Raw genomic sequence first — 23,764 nt, forward strand, 5'->3', positions numbered from 1 at the left:
GAGGGCAGATGTGCAGGAAATGGGAGAGAAGGTTATGTGAGTTATGCTTCTCTCTCTCAAATTGCAGTGCAAAATCAATCGTATTATGAACACTCACTCCTAAGGGTTCCTTTATGTTAAGCTCCCTATTAAGATCTGCGTTATTACACAACTCTCAATCTAAGATAGCCTTTCCCCCTAGTAGTCGCAAGCACAAGTTGCTCTAAAAAGCCATCTCGTGGGCATTCAACAAATTCCCACTCTTGTGATCTCACACCAACCTGATTTTCCTAATCTCTTTGCATATTGAAGTTCCTCATTACAATTGTTACATTGCCCTTATTACATGCCCTTTCCAGCTCCCTTTGCAATCTCAACCCCACATCTTGGCTACTATGTGGAGGCCTATATATGATTCCCATAATGTTTTTTTTACCTTTGCACTTTCTTAACTCTGCCCACAAAGATTTGACATTCTCGACACCCTATGCCTTCCTGTCTTTCCTTTCGATACAAAGTATATCCTTTGATGTTAAACTCCCAACTATGACCTTCTTTCAGCCACGACTCAGTAATGCCCACATCATACCGACCAATCTTTAATTGCGTCGCGAGTTTGTGCACCTCATTCTGAATGCTACGCGCATTTAAATACAGCACCTTCAGTTCTGCATTCTTCGCCCTTATGAATTTTGCGTCTGTGGTGCTACTTAACTCTGTCAGCATTTGTACTGAACCATTGGCTTGTCCTTCCTTACATTCATTGATGATTCCATTTTCACAGCAGACATAAAACAAATAACAAACCTGATAATTTTGTTGTTAAAACTTCTGTGAGTGGAAGCTTGAAATCCCTTTACCTTGCAAAGAGTAAGTACTCAAAGTTCATTTAACAGGCAGATAAATAAAGATGTTTGTCTTCACAAATTTATGCATGTCTGACCTTGAAATAACACCATTGACCACTGGTTAACTGAACTGTGTGACCTATATTTACAGGGGCACCTTGGGATTGTCCTAGCTCATATCTTGTCATCATGCCAGGTATGTAATTTTAAATTTGTTGCAGTTACTCTGCTTACTCTGGAATTAAATTTGCAACCTGCGATTAGAGCTTTGTGATGGCATGTAAGACATCCATATTGCAGAAAGCAAGCCAGGCACAGGCACTCACATATTAGTTTGTGGGAGCAGCTAGATCTACATTGTGAAAGCCTGCCAACATTTTCTTTTTAACCTACTGACCATCTGATATGTTGTTTTATATGTTGGGCTTTAGGCCAAATTTGTATGCTGGTCCCTTTCATCAAAGTCTCAAGTAACAATCATCTTCTCCTTCTGTGTTCCATCCCGCATCATCAAGGAGAGATTTAGAGGATGATACCTATGGCTGACTGCATAGCTTGATCTTGAAATTCATCAACCTCACTGCTGTCTGCTTGCTGTCCACATACAGAATTCAGAAATGCTGACAAAAAGCTTATAAAAAGGCTGTGAAAGCACTGGAAGCTGACATTTCAATATATAATTCAAAGAAAAACTGCCTTTAACTGGTCTGTGTCTAAGGGCACCAGCTCATCAAGCCAATATAAATTAAGTTCTGTTTTATAATCTATTTGGATTTCAGGATAGTTTGTGTTACAGGATCACATTCCATAGTGTAATTTGTTTATTTTCCTATAAAAATTACAACTCATTGAAAGAAATAGTTACACTCGAGTGGCGTGGGACATGAGGTAGCTCATGTTATTCAAAGGGGAAATTTCACTTACGGAGTTGTAATGGATTAAGAAAATTTCAATTGGTATGAACTCTGATCATGCAATATTTATGTATTAGGAAAGGAGATGGGGGGATTGGAGCCATGTATCCTGAGAAACTAGATTTTTGCCCATTTAAGCATTTTGAAAACGTCTGTGACTCAGCATTTGAAGCTAAAAATAATTTGATCTGGAATTGCTTTATTTATGTTATTGTGTAGTAGTTACAAATGTCAGCTTCCTTGATCTTGCACCATCAAAAACTGAATGTAGTTCAGTAGACAAACTTTAACATATGCCAGCTGTTTGTTTTTTGTGAATTACATCTGTGTAACTCTCTGCAAACGTGTAATTGTGGTCCATTTCTTAGCAATGTGGCAATAAACATTGCATGTTTCCACAGTCATTATCTCACTCTAAATTTCCCAGACTCCCACTGTAATTTACCAAGATTAAGTTCTTCTACTTTCTTATGTAGATCACGTGTAGGCTATTCTATTACTGTATCCTTGCATTACCGTTGTTTTATAGACCATGGGATATTGTTTAGAAAATATAATTTGCTTTTTATATATAGCAATCCTTCACACAATTTGAAATATAAACAGAAAATGCTGGAAACACTCAGCAGGTTAAGTATTGTCTGTGGAGACAGAGATGGAATTAAAATTTAAGGTTAAAGATCCTTCCACTGACAAAGGGTCCCTGACTTGAAATGGTAACAGCTTCTTCCTCCACTGATTCCGCCTGACTAGCTGAGTACTTCCAGCATTTAAGTTTTTCCTAAATTTCTGATTTCCAACATTTGTATTACCTTGATTTTTATTTTCCACAATGTTTGTACAGTTGTATAATTATCATGAAGAAGTAAATGGGGTTCAGCAGATTGGGCAGCATCTGTTGACTGCTTCTTTCAACGGATGCTGCCCGACCTGCTGAGTTCATCCAGCTTGTTTGTACGTGTTTATTTGACCACAGCATCTGCAGTGTATTATGTGTTTAGTAAATAGGGTTATATTTCTGTGCTGCAAAGAATTCTTGGTGACTTTAAGCAAACTTGAGATGGTCTTGCTGACCCATACATTCCATTCTATTGCAATTCATCCACTTCTTTTGCCATTCCTTCCCCTTCCTCATAGAATCACAGTAGGGTCTTTACTTTCTGGTTTGAATTCAAAACATTATTGTTGCTATAATGATCAGCCAAAGGTCTGGCTTCAGACAAGCAAGGAATTTCATTATACCTTGGTGGATATGATATTAATCTGATCTGATCTCTGGGATGATTGCAGCAACCAATGTACCTTTTCCTTCTTACTAAGCAATAGTAATTCCAGGTCTCCAGCTTCCCAAATGTTTTTTCAAGCACAGATAATAGTGTATTTCATTCAGTTTAATGTAGTGTATTCATAATTCACAATGCAGTTTCCTCTACACTGGGGAGATCAAATGCAGATTGAACCACTTCTTGATGGAGGTTCACGGAATTCACAAATATCTTTCTGAGTCAATAGTCATGAATTCACTTCAACTTTCTCACTTAGGCTCACTGGTCTTGCCATTCTACACTGTTGTAATGATGTTCTGATGAATGCTCAGCAATGAGTTCAACCATTTAGGTAAAGCTACCCAAATTTGTATTTTTAAACTAATTGTTGTCCTCTTTCATCTTGCAACAGAGAAGAAAGACTATGAATTGCATTCGTTGTTTAGTGAGAAGGATATGTTATATTTGTCATTGTCATTGTCCTAGAATGTGAAGGTAGAGCTATGGGGAAGATGTATTACATGATGGTATCACACTTAATTTGCAAGATGTGGTAGCAGTAATCCATTTAATTTCTCCTCCATTCTGCTCTAACACTGATCTTCCATTTTGTTTTCTCCATCACTTTATATTTTCTCTGCATCTTATAAACATTGTTCTCCTTCTACCTTTTCTCAGTTCCAATGTAAGTTCATATGCTCTGTTTACAAATGCTGCCTGCAGAACTTTTCCAGCATTTTCTGGTTCTGATACTGATTAGATTTGATATATGTTCCAGGTGATTTTAGTGGAAAACAAAGAAGAATCATTAGTGCGTGCTAGAGACAGATGTGATTACCTTGGATTACAAAACATCTGGTTTCTGCAGACAAACCTAGATTATTTCACAGGATCTTTTCAAATTGGCGTAAGTGAACTGCATAAGCCTATTAAGGTAGAAGTTGTAATGTAACTTAATTTATTGTTGCCTCTTCCAAAAGTTCTTAATGTGTTATTCCCTTACTCCTGCTTGAGAAATCATTGGCCACATGACTTGCTGTCTGTATCACAGGTTTATTAGCATCATCTGTGAACTTGATCCTCTGATGACCAGATGTGTAGCTGCCAGCAGGGGTCATTAGATCATGACTGAGCGGGTTCTCTGATTGATTAGTTTACAATGAAGAAGAAATTACGTATGATGCATGAATTGTTTTGAAAACTATGCTTTTGTTTTAATATTTCATATGATAAATATATTAGGACTACCTGGCTGAAGAAAATATTTGAAAATGAAAATTACAGAATTCTGAGGAAAATGAAATAGAGTTAATGCTTAAGGTTGGCAACACTTCATTTAGATAGATTCCTGACTTGAAGCATTAACTCTGTTTCCCTTTAAACAGATGCTACCTGACTTGCTGAGTGTTCCCAACGTGTATGTTTATTTTAATCTCAGATTTCCAAAATATGTAGTTCCTTGATTTTCATTTTCCATGGAATTAGTAAGGTTGTATAAATTATGATGAAGTGAAAGAAGTTAAATTTCTATGCTGCAGAAAAAGTTCTTGAGAAACCTTAAAAAAATCTAGAGATGATGTCAGCAAGACTAAGAAATAGATTGTGGACTTCAGGAAGGGGAAGCCGGAAGAACACACACCGATCCTCATTGAGGGGTCAGCAGTGGAAAGGATGTGCAGCATTAAGTTCCTGGTGTCAACATCTCGGAGGATCTGTCCTGGACCCAACACATTGATGCATTCATGAAGAAAACACACCTGCAGCTCCACTTCGTTAGGGGGCCTGAAGAGATTTGGTATGCCACCGAAGACTCTTGCAAATTTTTATAGATGTACGGCAGAGTGAATTCTGACTGGTTTTATTACCACCTGGTATGGAGGTTCCAATGCACAGAATCATATGACGCTGCAGTTGTTGCAGACTCAGCCAGTTCCATCACTTGCACAACTCTCCCCTCCATCGAGGACAACTTCAAGAGGCAGTGCCTTAAGAAGTTGGCATCTATCATTAAAGATCCAAGTTATGCCATCTTTTCATTACTATCATTAGGAAGGACATACAGTGGCCTAAAGACCCACAATCAACAATTCAGAAACAGCTGCTTCCCCTCCACTATCAGATTTCTGAACAGTCCACGAAGACTACTTGGTACTTTTTTTTGAACTATTCATTTATTTTGTATTTTACAGTGATTTTATATCTTTGCACTGTACTCCTTCCACAAAACAACAAAGATTATGTCATATAAAACAATGACAATAAACCAGCATTTGGTGTTGACCAATACACAGCCTCTGGATGCATACAGTACGTCTAATTAAGAATCTGATGTAAATAACTATTTTTGATAGGCAAATGAGAATAATTAGGAGCTGAGACTATTGTTGATCATGCAGTATCCGTATTCAGTTGTGCAGAGTTTATATGCTAACTTTAATCGTATAATGTTTTGTTAAACTGATAGGGAGGAAGCAAGCACTGTTTTTTTGAGAGTTTTACCTCTTTATGGAGTAGTGGCAGATGTTAAGTAAGTACAAATGATTGAGATAGATTTATTGACTGCAATGAGTGTCAGGTCTTTTCTATTAAAATTGGCATATGTAAAATTGTGATTTCCACAGCCTTACTGGTCACTGCAACTTCTCATAGAATATGAAACAGTAAAGGGCATGGAACAGTATGAGACAAGAGCTTGTTTGGAGTAAGCTGTTGTGGCAAGGGGACCACAGCCACGTGAGAAGCTTTTAAAGATGAGATAGTGAGAGCTCAAGGTCTGTATATTCCTGTTAGAGTGAAAAGCTAGGCAGAGAACCCTGGATGATGAGAGTTATTGAGGCCCTGACCTCAAAAACCCTCATCAAAAAAGAGGAAGCGTCAATTAGGTACAGGCATCTGCAATCAAGTGAATCTCTCAATGAGTATAAGGGATGCCGAAGTATACTCAAGAAAGAAATGAGGGCATGCAGTAACTTTGGTAGAGAAGGATAAGAGAGTGTTGTAGAATAGAGGGACCTTGAATTACAAGTTCATGGTTTGCTAAAAGTAGACAAGGTGGTGAAGAAGGCTTTTGGCATGCTCTCCAGAGTATTGATTATAAACATTGGAAGGTCATAGTGTGATTGTGAGGCTGCACTTAATTTTGACCACTGTGGTATAGGAAATAGGGCAGAAGGGATCGGGGGGGGAGGGTGCTGTGTGGTGGAGGAGGGCGGAGTCGTGGGAAGGTGGTGGGCGGCTAGGGGAGGAGGCGGAGTGGGGCTGGGATGGACGCAGGAACGGAGGGAGGGAGGGAGGAAATTACTCTCCAACTTCTGGTAATTCCCTCCCTCTCCCTTCCCCCATCCTGGTTTCGCTCTGCCTCCTCCTCCAGCTGCCTGTCGTCTCTCTCATGGTTCTGTCTTCTTCTGCTGCACAGTGCTTTCCCCTTGCATTCCTTCTTCGCCTTTCCTGCCTGTCCCCTCCCTGCTTCCCCTCCCCCACCCATTGAACTTTCCTCTTGCTGGTTTTTCACCTGGTGCCTAACCGGCCTTCTCCTTCTCGCCCTCCCCCCACCTTATTTATAGAGCCTTCTTCAGTCCTGACGAAGGGTCTCGGCCCAAAACATTGACTGCTCATTTCAACGGATGTAGCCCGACCTGCTGAGTTTACCCAGCTTGTTTGTACGTGTTGAATTGAGCACAGCATCTGCAGTGTACTTTGTGTTTAAGGATTTACAAGGATCCACCTGTATTTGAGAGACTGAGTTATGAGAGGTTGTACAGGCCAGGACTGTATTCCTCAGAGTGTAGGACACTAAGAGGTAATTTTATAGTGGTGTATAAAATCATGAGGATCATAGACAGAGTGAATTCCTCAAGTGTTTTTCCCAGATATAGTGTAACAAGAACTAGAGAAAACAGGTTTAAGGTGAGAGGCAAAAGATTTAAAAAAGAACTTGAGGGGCAATATCTTTACACAAAAGGTGGCATCTGTGTGGAATCAGCTGAGGCAGGTATAATAACACTTTTAAACAAGCTCATTGGACAACCATATTGATGGAATGGTTCAGAAGGTTGTAGGCTGGTGAAGGGGACTAGCTTGAACAGGGCATCTTGGTTGTCATGGACTAGTTGGGCTGAAGGGTTTGTTTCCATGCTGAATGACTCTATGGCCGCACAGGAACAAGTCCTTTGGCCCATGCTGCTGTACTGAACAAGTTAAACTAGTAATCAATTACCCAACTAAGTTAATCCCTTCTGCATACACGATGTTCATATCCCTCCATTTTCTGCACATTCATGTACCTATTAAAAAGTCCCTTGAATGCCTCAATCGTATCTGCCTCCACCACCATCACATTTCAAGCACCAGCTACACTGTTTAAAAAAAAACGTGCCCTGCATATCTGCTTTGAACTTATCACCCCCTTACAATATTTTGTGTTAGACATTTGGACTGTGGGAAAAAGACTAGCTGTCTGCTTTATCTGTGCCTCTCAATCCTATACTCTCAGTCAGATCTCCCCTCAGCCTTTGCTGCTCCAGAGAAACGACCCAAGCTTGTTCACCCTCTTCTTATAGTACGTGCCCTCTAATCCAGGCAGCAACTTAGCAATCCTCTTCTGAACCCTTTCTAAAGCCTCCACATCCTTCCTATAATGATAACAAGAAAATAATACAACCTAGCTAGAATCTTATAAAGCTGCAATCTATCTTCACAACTCTTAAACTCAGTGCCTTAACTAATAAAGACAAGCATTCCATATATTTTCTTTACCATCCTTTCACCCTGTCCATCTACTTCCAGGAAGCTATGGACTTGGATCCCAAAATCCCACTGTACATAAACACTGTAAAAGAGTCTTGCCATTCCATCAGATCTCCAAGCACCTCACATTTGGCCAGATTAAACTTCATCTGCTATTTCTATACCCATATTTGCAACTCTCAGTATCAATACTGGTTTAAAGAATCTGCTATGATCCTTTCAAAATATTTTCTTTTATGATTATGTGATTTCAAGTTTGCATAATTGATATAATTTAGTGTTAGAGAACAGTAGAGGAAGGTGAAATATTAGATAAATCCCAAGATCATGTCAGAATGATGAAGCTCTATTAAATGCACAAGAAGATCCCATGCATTTTAGGTACTTTGTAATGTAAGCTTGTTTGACAGCATGTTTTAGAGCCAGCATTACAACGGTGATCTCTTTTCCGTCATGGTTGACTTGTGAAAACAATCTGCTAGCTCTGTCAGTGACCTAGAACAAGAAGGTGGCTCACAGTACTCTGCGCTATTGTTAGTTTAATGACAGACTTCCCTTAAAGAATAGTCAGTGAGCGTGCAGGTGAGCTGTAGTTCATATAGGATCAGGATCTTATGGCAGAGCAGGAACCTGATCGACTCAAAAGTCATGAAATGAACCCATTAGTTTGGGAGCTGCAATAATGCTGAGAGAACCGGCAGCCTGTGAGAAGAGAGATGAAAGTGATGACTGATGTAACAGTCATTTGCATGATGGAGGTAGGAATAGTTATTGCTATGTTATTCATCAACCTCTATAATAGCATGGAAATATGGAAATAAAATTGACTGAGGAATAATATGAGGTGAGAATTGAATGTAGATCATTTCAGAGCAGATGGTATGGGCCTGCAATTGTGTCCTGTTTGAGGCTTTGCCAGCAGAAGCACTGTTCAAAGAGGAGGTTAGCACAGCAGAGCTAGTACCAGTGAATGGTGCAGAAGTCTGGTAATGTGCCTCTTGAGCCTACCACTTTTCATGGCATTTCATGTTTCTCTTACTTCCACTTGTAACATGAAATGTTGCACTTAGTCACCTCAAGACTGATCTATTTTGTTAACTTTAGCATAAAGCACCAACAATTGTGGCCTGCATCTGATGCTTGCTTCCTAAACTCTGGTGCAGCCCTACATCTGAAAGCTCTGCTTTTGTTCAGTATGTCATGCAGCAAATAAGCCAAAAGTATGTAGTAAATGTACTGTAACTGAGTGTTCCTACAAAAAAAGCTGCATATGTTTACAAAGCATTCAATAAAAGTTGTCTAAGGGCTCTTTTAAATATGGAGTTTCCCATATGTATGTTGTAGTGAACATAATTTATCCTTGAATTGTCCTAGTGTGGGTTGGCTTTTGCTTAAGCTGCTTTTGTGTATTAATATTGCATATGATTCTGGGACACTGACAGAAACTGAAGGCAGCTCCAAAATGGTCAAGATTGGTTGATTTGAATTGTCAGTCATTTCTAGTGCCGACCCAGTGATGGTGCTGGCAAAATTAACAACTGAATAGTAAAAGGAAGGTGGGAATAGTTTTTCAATGGTAGAATAGATTGTCTTATACAAAGAAGAAAAAAGGAGAAATGTACACTCAATGTCCAATTCATTAGGTACAACTGTACATCTGCATGTGCCCATTCCATATACAGTAACAAAGGAGCCAAGTCAGCTGTTCAAGAAAATCCGGTGGAACATGGACATCAATGGAGGGACAGCTTTTGGTGATACAACAGAACCATGCACAGACTATTATTTCCTGTGCTACAAGGAGACAAGTCAAGTGATGAACAACTACCATGGGTCCAAAGGTGCAACTACTGGAAAAAGCAGGAGACTGTGGTCCATAGGTCGTTGGGTTCAGGTGGAACCACCTCCCAGGAGAACCAGACCTCCTTCGCTGCTTTCTATACAAACAACCATGCAGTGATTACGAACTCCTGGTTACCATTGGTTTTGAGGAACCAACCCAGATTGCTGTAACAGACCTCCTCGTGGACATTCTGATGAACCAAAAGGCTCCTACTCTCTCTCTCTGGGAACTGCCTACCAAATGCCAAACCAATCCCTTACCTGTAGGTCCAGAGTCACCAGGAATCCTCCACACCTTGCCAGGTGGTTTCAAGTGGGCTCAGTGCAGAGGCCTTTTCAAACTGATTTAGGTTCTTTTGCTGCACCGGCCATACCCAATTCTCCATGGAATGGGTGTTGGTGGTCTGGGTGGTCAGAAATGCAGAAATCCTAAAAATCAGGAGTACTGAAGAGCTGTACCCATGTATGCTCATTAGGTATTAAATTGTTTTGATCAAAGTGCAAGAGTGATTTAAAGTGCAAAATATCTACAGACAATGTAGATGAAAATGTATGAAGCCCACTATAGCTCAATGTTTGAGGGTAGCATTTATGGACTGAGTCATTGGGTATATTTAAGGCTGGGCTGATAGATTCTTGATTGGCCAGAGCATGAAGGGATACAGGGAGAAGGCAGGAGATTGGGGCTGAGAGAGAGAGAACTAGATCAGCCATTATGAAATGGTGGAGCAGACTCAATGATAGATAGATAGATAGATACTTTATTCATCCCCATGGGGAAATTCAACCTTTTTTTTCCAATGTCCCATACACTTGTTGTAGCAAAAACTAATTACATACAATACTTAACTCAGTAAAATGGGCCAAATAGCCTCATTCTGCTGTTATATCTTATCCTACAGTTAATGAGCAAAGTCTTATCTTACATCTGCTTGTTAATGTAAGTATCTAATTAGTCAATCATGTGGCAGTAACTCAGTGCTGAAAAGCATGTAGACATGGTCAAGAGATTCAGCCATTATTCAGACCAAATATCAGAACAGGGAAGAAATATGATACTAAATGACCATGGAATGATTGTTCGTGTCCAGAGTCGATCGTCTGTCTTCTTATTGCATTTTGCTGATCCCAAACCTTAAGGCACCGTTCAATATGGTCCTGATCCGACGGTACTGCAATCTCCTCTTCTTGTGCGGGGAACAGCAGGGGTTGGTACCCCAGGGAACACTCAAATGGAGACCTTCCAATGGCAGAGCTCAGCAGAGAGTTGTGGGCGTACTCAACCCACGGGAGGTGGTCGCTCCAGGTGGACGGGTTGTTTGCCGTTATACAACGCAGCGTCGCCTCAAGGTCTTGGTTGACCCGTTCCATCTGCTCGTTCGTCTGGGGGTGGAAGCCGGATGACAGTCTGACAGATGCACCTAAGGCTTGACAGAAGGCCTTCCATACCTGTGAGACGAACTGGGGACCTCGATCGGAGACAATGTCTGCGGGGATTCCATGGAGGCGGAAGACGGGGTGGACGAGAAGATCTGCGGTTTCTTGAGAGGAAGGGAGTTTAGGGAGGGCTACGAAGTGCACCGCCTTGGAGAACCGGTTTACCATGGTGAGTACTTTGGTTTTCCTATGTGAAGGGGGTAGACCGATGACGAAGTCTAGGGCGATGTGGACCAGGGACAGGTAGAGGACGAAGTAAACCCGCAGGTGGCCGATGAGAGGCTTTTCCCCGGGCACAGATGGAACATGCCGAGACATAGGAATGGGTATCCGCCTCCATGGACGGCCACCAGAAGTGTTTTTTCGGGAGCGCTAGGGACCGATCACTCCCAGTGTGGCAGGCAAAGTGAAACGTTGCCCCCATTGGAGAACCTGAGACCTGATGGAAACGGGCACCTACAGGCGATCGCCGGGTCCATTGCCAGGGTTGGGGTTATCCCGTTGGGCTTCTTTTACTTTGGACTCGATCTCCCAACTGAGGGCGGCAACCATGCAGGATGATGGGAGGATAGTCCCTGGGCTGGAAGTGTCCTCTTTGGAGTTATATTGAGGGGAGAGCACGTCCAGCTTCCCGTTCTTGAACCCTGGATGATATGTGAGGGAAAACTTGAACCATCCAAAAAATAATACCCAATGGGACTGGCACGGGTTCAAACGTTTGGCAGTCTGAATATACCCAAGGTTTTTATGATCAGTCCATACCACAAACGGTTGTTCTGCCCCCTCCAGCCAGTGCCTCTATTCTTCCAATGCTAATTTGACTGCCAGGAGTTCCCGATTCCCCACGTCATAATTCCGCTCGGCGGGGAACAATCGGCGAGAATAGAAGGCGCAGGGGTGAAGCTTTCCATCCAAACTTGATCTTTGGGACACGACTGCTCCTATCCCAGAGTCAGAGGCGTCCACCTTGACAATGAATTGATGGGCTGGGTCCGGATGGACCAGGATGGGAGGGGTGGTGAAATGTCTCTTCAGGTCGGTGAACGCCGAGTCAGCTTCGGAGTCTCAACAGAAGCGGATAGTATGTGAGGTAAGCCAGGTAAGGGGGGCCGCCACTCGACTGTAGTCTCTGATAATTCAGTGGTAGAAGTTTGCAAACCCCAGGAATCGTTGAAGTTGTTTACGGGTGGTGGGCCTAGGTCATTCTTCCACTGCCCAGATCTTCTCAGGGTCTGCTCTCACCTGCCCGCTCTCAATGATATAACCCAGGAAGCTGACCAAAGGAACGTGGAACTCACATTTCTCCGCCTTCACAAATATTTGGTTTTCCCACAGTCTCTGGAGGACTTGACGGACATGGTGAATGTGTTCATGGTGGGGGGGGGGGTGTGCTAGAAAATATCAGGATATCATTGAGGTAGATGAATATGAACCGATTAATAAAGTCCCTCAGTATGTCATTAATGAGGGCTTGAAAAACGGCAGGAGCATTGGTGAGGCCAAACAGCATGACCAAATATTCAAAGTGGCCCAGAGGTGTATTAAAGGCCGTCTTCCACTCGTCTCCCTCCCTCACCCTGACTGAATGGTAGGCATTACGAAGGTCCAGCTTTGAGAAAATGGTGGCTCCATGCAGTGATTCAAAAGCTGAACTAATGAGGGGTAGAGGGTACTAATTCTTACATGTTATACTGCTTTGGCTTCTGTAGTCAAAACAAGGACGAAGTGATCCGTCCTTTTCTACAAAGAAGAAACCGGTGGCTACCGGGGAAGATGAAGGTCTGATAATGCCTGCCACGAGGGACTCACTGATGTACTTCTCCATGGCCTGTCTCTCCAGTCGGGATAGGATAAAAAGGCGACTGGTGGGTAGCGGGGCCCTGGGGAGAAGGTCGATGGCACAGTCATATAGGTGATGCGGAGGCAGGGAAAGGGCCCGTTGTTTACTGAATACCGGTCCCAGATCATGGTATTCTGTGGGGATTCGGGACAAGTCAAGGGGTTCCGGGACAGGCAGGACTGTGGTAGCTTCCCTGGGAGATGGGGCTGACTGCAGACAGTTGGCATGGCAAGACTGGCTCCATTTGGCTATCCTCCCGGTAGACCAGTCGATGTGGGGACTGTGTTGGGTCAGCCATGGATACCCTAGAGCTACCGGGGCTTGAGGTGAACCAATTAGACTGAATTATGCCTCCTCCCGATGGTTGCCGGATAGGATCAAGGTCGGGGTGGTGTACAGTGGGTCACCCGAGCCAGCAGTTTTCCGTCCAGGGCCTGGGCCTCAAGGGGGGTAGTTAGCGGCTCGCGAGGTATTCCAGCCTGGGAGGCTATGTCTTTGTCCAGCAGCTTGCCCTCAGCACCGGAATCCACCAAAGCGGATAGGGACAGAGACTGTCTGGTAATTTCTGGTAGCCAGGATCTGCATCCGAGTCTGGGGGTGCTGAAGGGTGTATCGTCCGGCTCACCAGGGCACCCTTTTTCACTGGTGCCCTCCCTTTTGGCCACTGAGGGCAGGTATCCCGGAAGTGTCCTGTCTGGCCACAATAGAAACAATCCACAGCTCTCCACCTCCAAAGTCGTTCAGCTGGGGAGAGCCGGTTCCGTCCCAGCTGCATCGGTTCCTCCCCCAGGGTGGTGGGGACGGTCGGAGCAGGAGCTACACTTGGAGCGGCTGGGGAAGGGAGGCTGGCTAGGACTGATAAGGTGGACAATGGGCTTCCCCGAGGAGCGGGGCGACTGGTTTTTTCTCTCAGCCGCTCTTGAAGTTGATTATCTAATCTAATGGCTAGCAAGATCAGAGAGTCCAGACAGTCCATGCCATCCCTCGCTGCCAGTTCATCCTTTATCTTGTCCAAGAGGCCCTGTCGAAACACCTCCCATAGGGCCTCGTCATTCCATCCCGAGTCTGTGGCTAAGGTTTGGAACTCGATGGGGTACCTTGCTACGCTTCGCGAACCCTGACGCAATCGTTTAGCTGTGTCCTTACCACGAATGGGTTGTTCGAAGACCTTCCTCATTTCAGCAACAAAGGAGGGGAAGGAGGAACAAACCTCTTTGGTTATCGGTTATCGCATATCGCGGTTGCCCAAGCCAAGGCATCCTCTCATAACAGCCCCATAATGTACGCAATCATGGATTTATCTGAAGTGTAGGTACATGGTTGCAGCTCAAATACCAGAGAGCATTGTAACAGGAAGGCCTGGCACCTCCCTATGTCCCCAGCGTAGGGTTCAGGCTCAGGTACGTTTGGCTGTCGAGGGGACTGTGTTGCTGATCCCAGGGGCGACACCATCCGGAGGGGTGCAGTTTGGGTAGTTGGGAATCCTAGAGGGGCCAGAGAAAGGGAAGCCAAACTCGGTCCACCTGCTCACTGACCTTCCGTACATTCATGGACAGCGTCCAAAGGTTTTCTGTGACCTCCCTAAGTAGTTGGCTATGGGCGCCCAGTAGGTAGCCCTGACTGGCGAGGGCCTGTTGTACGGGATCCATGTCTGCTGGGTTCATTATGGCCAGTTTGTTGGTCGACTCTGGTGTGAGTAACCTTGTTTCATGGTTCTTAGGGCTGCCAGTTCTAAGTCTAGCATCACTCCTGGATACCGATTCCACGGTCGCTACGTCAATAACGCCTCCCGACTCTGCCTCCGCGCCCACGTTCTGCACTTGGGTTTGCTAACCGCCATGCTAGTGTAACATCTATACCTTATGGTCTTATTATATTCAACACTGTAATCCATAAGTTTACAGTAGATTTGATAGGAAGGTTAAGAAAAATAAAAGCGGAGTGGTGTTACAGATCAGTATTGAATTATTAGAATGGGATCAGTAGGCAGAATCAACAAACAATCTTCTGCATAAGCTCAGCAGATCAAGCAGTTACTGTGAGGGAGGATAGTCTATGTTTTGGGTCAAAAGTCTGCATCATTCCTTACCTTCATCCTCCCTCCAAACCCACAAATGCTGTTTAAGCTGCTGAGTTCATACAGGAAATCATTTATTGGTCCAGATTCCAGCTTTTGCTGTCTTGCATGCCTCAATATGCTGAATAACATATTCCTGTAAGCAAATTTCTATTTACCAGCATCAGGGATGTGTGTTTTCTCAAATTACGGAATTTAACTTTGTTGTTTTCAACTGTTTGACCTTTCCAACTGTCAATTTGCATTTTTTTTATTGCTTCTGAATATTCATCTGTGATGTTAACTAAGAAGTGTGACTAAACCTATCAATGAACCCTTTTCAAACTAATATATTGTTTGCATCACATCAGAAACACCAACATAAACATCTTTTATTTTGTTTGAACAAAAAAATTATGATATTGGCATTTTTTCAGGAGATTTCAGAGGGATGGACATATACTTGGAAGAGGGCTCATCCTATGATTATTTTTAGGCCATAAACTGAGTTTACCGATGTAGGTAGTTTCTAGAGTAGGTTACATAGTTGGTACAGCATTGTGGGATGAAGGGCCTGTAATGTGCTGTAGATTTCTATGTTCTGTGTTCTATTCAATATAGAAAATTAAAGTCAATTTTATTTGAACTTCACTTAAACCTTTTCAGAGTCATAATTTTTCTGCCGCATTGTTAGTGCTGTTAAAAATTAGACCATGGCAAAGCCTGTGAACTGAAGCGTAATATATACATATAACAAACCAAAACCCAGGCATTAATCAGAAAGTTTTATGCATCATAAATTTAAATAAACCATAGTATATATAATAGAAAAATTTACTTCTGCAAATACTAAGAATGCAGCCCCACCAGTACTGGGCGGTGTAACAAGTTAGCACAGGTTGTTCCTATTGGAACTGTAGCAAAAGTGATGGAGAAGCATTATAGTGATGAATGAGCTTAAATTGTATTACGTGCCATTTATCCTCTAGCATCTGTTTCATACACAGTTTTTTGAAATTACATTAGGTAACACGAAGAAGTAGAATTATCATTGGTTGTGAGCATTAGGGTTGTCAAAAGTATATTTATTTTTCACAGAACAGAAAAAGAAATTAGAATAGTAATTTATTGCAGCTTAGCAAATGAAGATCAGTTCAATAAAGAATTAGATTTTTTAATATGCTGTTCATTACCTCAGGGCACCCCAAAGAAATTTGCAGCCAATGAAGTATTTTCTTGTAAAGTGTGACCATTGTAATAACGTATGGAAGCACAACAGCCAATTTGTGAACTGTAAAATACCACAAACAGCAAGTTATTATGTTTTAATTGATAAATATCAGCCAGAATAGCAGGGAGAATTTATTAATCATCCAGTAGAACATTTTATGTTCCCTTATTTTACATTAATGCCCAAAGGCAAAATTCCTTCCATTCTATCAAGCAGGAATTTTAAGTTCAGCTTACTTTTGTCTGTCTCGTTACCTATGCTATTTCAGATATAGTAATGATAATTGTTTGAATACTTAAAGCACTCCTGATTTGTATCATACTTCTCAATGAGATATTGGGAAAACTTTGCCACTCTACCTCATACTCTGTTCTAAGTAAGTTTATTCTGAATGTCAATATGAGAGTTTTCGGAATGATTAACATTGGTTTAATTCCGGATAGTGAGAATGAGTAACAAAGTACATTAACATGCTTCCTCTCACACACTTGCACTGGACTGCTGACAGCTGTTGACATGGGGAAATGCAACACCACTACTGCAGTGCACCATATTGAAGTTTAAAAATAGGCGCCACTTATTGAAGGCATCTGTTGATTTGAATCTGATGAAGTGAGTAAGTATAGATAATATTGTCCTTAAAAATGATAGTTAATATTGGATAATCCTTAAGAGTACAGATTCAGAACTGAATAGGCCAAAAAAGGTAGAATTCTGCTTATGAAATTACTTGCTATTTTTGTAAATGTTGGAAAACTTACGTCAATTGAGACAGAGCCTGGAAAGCTATCATTGAGCACACCTGCCTTTCAATTTGACAGGAATGCCAAAGCTTTTACCAAAAAGGAAAACAGCTGTGCTGGATCAGATTAGTTGTGAAGTACTGGGGATATTTGGCTTCATTCCATGACAGTGTACAGCCTGTCCTCTGTACAGTTTTCTCGGCATTAATCTCCATCCAGAGTGGCACTGTGTTTTCAGGCCAACCCAAAAGCAGGCTTTGACTTGCAGGAAGAATGGAAAATTTGCTTAAGATCAATACCTTTATTATACCTATGAAGCAAATTCATGCATGTTGAGGCAGGAATCATTTGAAGCTATCTATATTGGCCAAAAGAGAAAATGAAATTAAGTCTATTATCTTCCTAGAAGTGGTCAGGAATGTACAGTATTAAATAGCTAAAATAATGTACTATCTAGTTAAACGAACTTGAGACTTTTAAAAATCACCAGTCTCCTATATCTAAGTAGTCAAATGATGTAAAGAATGCATAAATGAAAACAAAGTTAGTGATTTACTTATATCCCATGAATGACAGAACAGTATATTGCCTTTTCAGAGTGGTTGAATTTGGGGGAAATTGAATAAAATGGGATTAGAGTAGGATTATAGTAAATGGTTAGTTGCCATCGGTTTGGTGGCCTGAAAGACCTGTTTCTGTGCTATATCACTATGACTCCATATATCTTTAATGAATTTTATTTTCCTATTTGGAGAAGTGAGGATGCATGAATTAAACTAATAAAGATACACACAATCTCTTTTTATATCTGTATTATTTCCTTCCACTCCATGATCTGATGAAGTGTTTCCACATTAAATTCAGCGTATTTCCGATCAAAGTATTTTGTCTGTCATTAAGCCTCTGTTTCAAAAAGTGGAAGCAGTTAAAGGAAAACCACAAATTATTTCCTTTGATGAGTTGTAAGGTTTACGAAACTCAATAAATTCACACATTGCATTGTGTCTGTGTGATGCGCTAAGTTTGAGGAAGGTTGCAGTTGAAAGAATAATTTCTGAGAAGGTAAAAATTCCCTTAGCTGTTTCCCCAGTTCCCCAGGTTAACTATATAAGACTTATCTGTGAATTTATATTTATATTAACAAGATATAATCTGTAAAGACACATTAAATGTTACAATCCCCCTTTCAATCAGAATAGGTGTGCACAATTTATGCATCATTATGCTGAAAGCAGTATTCATTTAAGACCTGAGGGGTATATCAATTTGTTTATTAACACTTTGTATCCATGCAAGTTGAGGAGGTATGCAATGTTAGCAAAAACTGTGCTTCCACCTTTATTTTTTATTCATGGCATATGGTCAATACTGATTGGCCCAACATTTATTGCCAATTTCTCAGTATCTTGAGCAGAATAGCTTTCTGCACTGTTTCAAATATAGTTACAAATCAGTCTTGTTGCCACGAGTCTGGGGACTCATGCAGATCAGATTATGTATAGAGGAGAGATTTCCTTTTGTAAATAACAGTAGTGGATTTGTAAGAGATCTGAGTAATTACATGAACATCACATTAGATACTAGTTTATTATTTCTCCTAATTTAATAGTCTGATTTTAAATTCCTCAGCTCTTTTGACATATGATCACTTCAGCAAATCAAATAATCTTTTTTCACTCGTTCCAATGTATTTATTACAATTAATAGTATTTCAAGAAATTAATAAACAACATGTGTTTGAGATGTGATGGTTTTTCACCTGAATTATTCATAACATCCTTCTAAAAATCTATCTTCAAACCTTTGAGACTCTAGGGTAGTCCTAGAGTCAGTAAGCAAAAACTGAAGGATAGTCAAGTTAACATGGATTCATCTCGGTGTCAATACAGGAAGAAGGTAAAGTTTGGAGAAATGACAAGAAAAAAATTAAAATGATTTTTCTGATACTTCTCTGTTTACCTACTTAAAAGAGTAGCAGAATCTGTCAAACAGAGAGGCCAGGCATAAGAAACATTAAAGAAAATGAACACAAGGAAAAATAAAAAAGTAGTGATTCATTGAATTATGACTTTAAAGTAGTGCTGAGATAGCCCCACATGTCAGTGTCATGCATCAGACTTCCTACTGCATGCCTTTGGTTGGATTAATGAAGTGTAGATTCACAGAGCCTTCAAATGTGAATGAAAACATAACATCTATTGTAGTACATACCAGATGAAAGTAATTTGACTAAGCAATTTTAGAGCAGATTGCAAATAAAGTTGGTAAGAGAGGTTTGTTATAAGAAATATCTTCATGTAGGAAGAATGGGAGATGTTGGAGGTAGATATTTTACACATAGAGTGGCAAGTGAATGAGAGTCATTGCTGGGGTGGTGGTAGAGGCAAGTACATAAGAGACTCTTAAATAGGCACATGGGTGAAAAAAACAAAAGGTTATGTAGGAGGGAAAGGTTAGTTTGATCTTGGAGCAGGTTAAAAAGTTGACAGAACATCAGAGGCCAAAGGGCCTGTACTGTTCTATGTTCTAAAGGCAAAATGAACACTACTTTGTTATTTTTTGCACTGTATTGCTGCCGCAAATTAACAAATTTCATGACATATAATTCAGTGATGATAAACCTGATTTTGACTTGGGAATTAAAAGCAAGACAGCGTGTGCTGGAGCAATTAAATTCAGAGCTCCAAACCGAAGGTTCTTGTTTCATTGCAGTAGTGTTTGGACTTATGCTTCAGCAACGAGACAGGATTTGGTAAGTGTCCACGATCGGTCTGCTTTATCAGATGGGACATGATATGGTCACTACAAATTTCCTCTTAGTACCTGGTTACCTGGTTGCATGTGCAACAATTCAATGCAGAAAAGAACAGGAAATTGATGTTTTCGAATTTTAACGCAATCAGTGATTAACTTAAAATAGAGCAATAAAACATATCTTTAATTAAATCAAGAAATGTTACCTTCACTCCATAAAGTTTGAGGCGCTTGGATAAGTGAACTTCATTGTGTAGCCACTCCTACTGATCAGAAGTGGCTTCAGTCTCAGTGCCTGAAAGCAGATTTCAGCCAAGTTAGCAGCAGAATGATAGAGAGAAATAGACAGCCAGATAGTCTGCTGTTAGTCGTCATGTGGAAGAATATGAATGAAAAGTATAGCTGTTATATGGGCTCTCCTTGTTTTTTACGTATACTTGACAATTGGGATTTAGCCGAGCCATTGAATTGCTGCCAACACGTACAGATGTGGAAATATAATCCTGAATAGTGAAAGAGAAAGAAATGATTAACGTGCACGATTTTAAAATCAGATTGAAATTTCTTCATGGACTTTCAAATACCAAGATTTGCAAAGGTGAGAAAATTTAGCTTAGCCTCTTGGTTTTTCTAGTTGATCCAGGAATTCAGTTTAAGGACTCAACCTTTCAAGCAGATCCATTTTGACACTGTAGTAAGTGATACTTTGTGAAGTCTTCACACCTATGTGAATGTTCTTCTTCACTCCCATTTTTCCTTTACAGGTGGCACTTCATGCATGTGGGGTGGCGACAGACATGGTAATTGACCATTGTATCATGGCAAATGCAGCATTTGTGATCTGCCCGTGTTGTTATGGCTTCATACAGAACACAGTCAAGTACACGTTCCCAAGAAGGTAGGGTCTTGTCTGAGACTGAATGGATATTACAGCCTTCTGATTTAATTCATGTCTTCCTTGAAGTTTGTTTTTAAGTATTTATAAATCTTTAGGGCGTCTTTTTTAAAGAAAATCATTCATTCTTATTGGGCTTTTATCATATATATAGCAGATAATTTTAAACCATCGAATTGAATTGAATTGACTTTATTTCTTACATCCTTCACATATTTGAGGAGTTAAAATCTTTGTTACATCTCCATCTAAATGTGCAATGTGCAATCATAGTAATTATAATAATTTATAATATATAGAACAGTCAATGTAATGTAGAGTACCCTCAAATCAGTGTGAGTCAGCAGTCTGATGGCCTGGTGGAAGAAGCTGTCCCAGAACTGTTGGTCCTGGCTTTTATGCTGCGGTACTGTTTCTCGGATGGTAGCAGCTGGAATAGATTGCAGTTGGGATGAGTTGGGTTCCCAATGACCCTATGGGCCTTTTTTACACACCCGTCCTTGAAAATGTCCTGAATCATGGGAAGTTCACAGCTACAGATGTGCTGGTCTGTCCTCACCACTCCCTGCAGAGTCCTGCGATTAAGGGAGGTACAGTTCCCATACCAGGCAGTGATGTAGCCAGGCAGGATGCTCTTAATTGTGCCCCTGTAGAAATGTACTTCTATACTATCAAGGGCCCACCTAAGTTTCTTTTGTTAACTAATTTAATTAAATGCAAATAACACTAGATCATAAAATTTAAAAAAGTATTTGATATTGCAAATATGTTCTATTTTCTTAATAAACTATAGACTAATATTTTCTCCAGTTTTCACATCCCCTCACCTGGGGAATTTTGGCAATCAAGTTGTTCTCAAGTTTGTTACTTCTGTTTGCTTTTTCTTTTCTCCTTTGTCTTCCCCCTTCCTCCTTCTATTCAGTTATGCCACCTTTTATTTCTCCCCCTCCTAAAGCTTTTTCATGACTCAATGTGGTTTTGTTTCCTGATGCTTTTCCTAGCTTTTACAGAGAGTTGTGGACGTAGCTCAGCACATCATAAAAACCAGCCTCCCCTTCCCTCCATGGACCCGGTCTGCATTTCTCACTGTCTCGATAAAGCATTCAACATAATCAAAGATCTAGCCATTCTCTCTTCTGCCCCCTCCCATCAGGCAAAAGAAAGTCTGAAAACATCCCAGCAGGCTCCCACTGTAATAATACTACTGAACAGTCTCCTAGTGCAATAAAATGGACTCTTGATTTCACAGCTTACCTCATTATGTCCGTGTGCCTTATTGCCTTCCGGCACTGCACTTTCTCTGTAACTCTAACACTTTGTTTTGCATTTTGTTACTGTTTATCCCTGGACCTCTGTGTACTGATCTAATGAAGTTATCTGTCCAGAAGACATGTAAAACAAAGTCTTTCACTGTACCTCAATATGTGACAATAATAAACTAATAAATCAATTTACCAATAAACTAATTATCCAGAGCACTCCAAAATAATGCATTCCTCCAACCCTGGTCCATCATTTCCTTGGTTGCAACAGGAGACATGATACTTCTATGTCTCTCTATTTTTCTTCCCACCTTTAAGATACGTCTTAAAATTTACTCTTTCACCAAATTTTTGGTCACTTGTCCTAAAGTTTTCTTCTTTGGCTTGTTGCCAACTTTTGTCTGCTAACTCGCTCCTGTGAATTATCTTCAGCAGTTTTACTGTGTTAAAGTTGAAATAAAAGTGCAAATCTTTATTACTTTTCTTTGATTTTCTTTGTGTAGTAATGCATAACTTTAAAAGGCTAGATGGAAGTGACCTTCCTTGTAAGAAATATATTCTCAGCACGAATAGCACAATCCAAGCAGAGTATTGGATGAGCAAAAGTTCAGGTGGAGAGAGATAACTTACATCAATGTAACAATTACTACATTTAGGAGCAGATAATGCATTGCTTCTTGAGATACTCAATTTAAACCTATTGTGGCAATCCAGGTCTTTAATTTAACTCCAGGTATATTCAAATCTTAAAATACTTTTCACCAACCTTTGCTTCTGTACTGCTCAGGGTTCGTATAAAGACCGTTTATGTTGTACTGACAGGGCAGCTCACTGCAAATTTTACACTATGACCTAACAAAGTAAAAACAGTGCCTGTGAAAGTTAAGGAGTGGCATCACGATTCATAAACATTCTAAACCTCTTAACAGGCCTCTTTCCCCTCCCCCATCACTGAAAATGTTATAATTAGAAGATCAAACTGTAGCTCCTATCTAAAGAGGTGAATGCTTGCAATTACAAAAACTGTTATACATTCCGAGCCTTTTATAGCTATAATTGTTTTTCCCACAGGAACTCAAAAAAGTGAAAGAAATCACATTTTGGAATCAAATGGAAAATTCCAAAGGGTTTAACTTCATCAATATACTTATAATTTTCAAACATTCTCATTTTGTAAAGTAATGTCTTTTATAGAGTCATAGAACAATACAGTACAGAAACAGACCTTCGGCCCGTCTAGTCTGTGCCAAACTGTAATTCTGCCCAGTGCCATCGACCTGCACTTGGACCATAGCGCTCCATACTCCTACCATCCACGCACTTATCCAAATTTCTCTTAATTGTGTTATGAACCCCGTAACTGGGTCACTTACCAGCAAAGATAGAGACGTCCGTTGAAGTCTGATGATACTATTTTTAACAGTATTTATTAGTAAAAATGCACAAAAATAATATCAATGCAAATATACAGATAATATACGTCGTCAATACTAAATCTAAAAGTGTGGGTATAATAATAATAAGAAATAAGCTCTATCGTTGGCTAGGGGATAATGTATTGTCCGATGGAAATGTAAAGTTCACTGCAGTTCCACAAGCTGCCGTCTTTTGGTTTTCGCTGTGTAGTAATTGTTGGAGAGAGAGAGAAATAGGAATAGAATGGGAGCAGTTACCACTACGGGTTTTTCCAATCTTCCTTTATGATTTCGATCCGTCAGGTGTCTCGTTGTTGTGGCTGTTCAAGTGTGACCTTTCCTTTAGCTAAACCGTTCTTCCGTGGTGAGCTCGCCACCCAGGCAAGGGAGGATGCACACGAGCTCTCACCGGCTTTCGCTATAAATCGCTGTCCCTGGATCTCTAGAGTTTCTCCTGGTGCGTCTAAAGGGGTTGTTCCCCAGACCCCTCTTTTATCCTTACTCATGGGGTCTCAGATGTCAATCAGGTTGGGATGA

At 40.8% G+C, this 23,764-nt stretch overlaps 1 protein-coding gene across 5 annotated transcripts in view; it reads left to right on the top strand.

The window, feature by feature from the left end:
• The window catches only part of gstcd (glutathione S-transferase, C-terminal domain containing), a 230,140-nt gene that overhangs the window by 188,550 nt on the left and 17,826 nt on the right, over window positions 1–23,764 (top strand). For 3 of the 5 annotated variants that reach the window (XR_012098605.1, XM_073042489.1, XM_073042492.1), the window contains 3 exons: window positions 979–1,023; window positions 3,785–3,913; window positions 20,420–20,553. Coding sequence is in view for 3 of the 5 variants with exons in the window: in XM_073042489.1 (XP_072898590.1) it covers window positions 979–1,023; window positions 3,785–3,913; window positions 20,420–20,553 (308 nt within the window). In the remaining 2 variants the exon portion in view is untranslated. The remainder of the gene's footprint in view (window positions 1–978; window positions 1,024–3,784; window positions 3,914–20,419; window positions 20,554–23,764) is intronic. The other 2 variants (XR_012098606.1, XM_073042491.1) reach the window with 1 other exon arrangement.

The sequence above is a fragment of the Hemitrygon akajei genome, chromosome 4, assembly GCF_048418815.1.
Source record: "Hemitrygon akajei chromosome 4, sHemAka1.3, whole genome shotgun sequence".
Lineage (NCBI taxonomy): Eukaryota > Metazoa > Chordata > Chondrichthyes > Myliobatiformes > Dasyatidae > Hemitrygon > Hemitrygon akajei.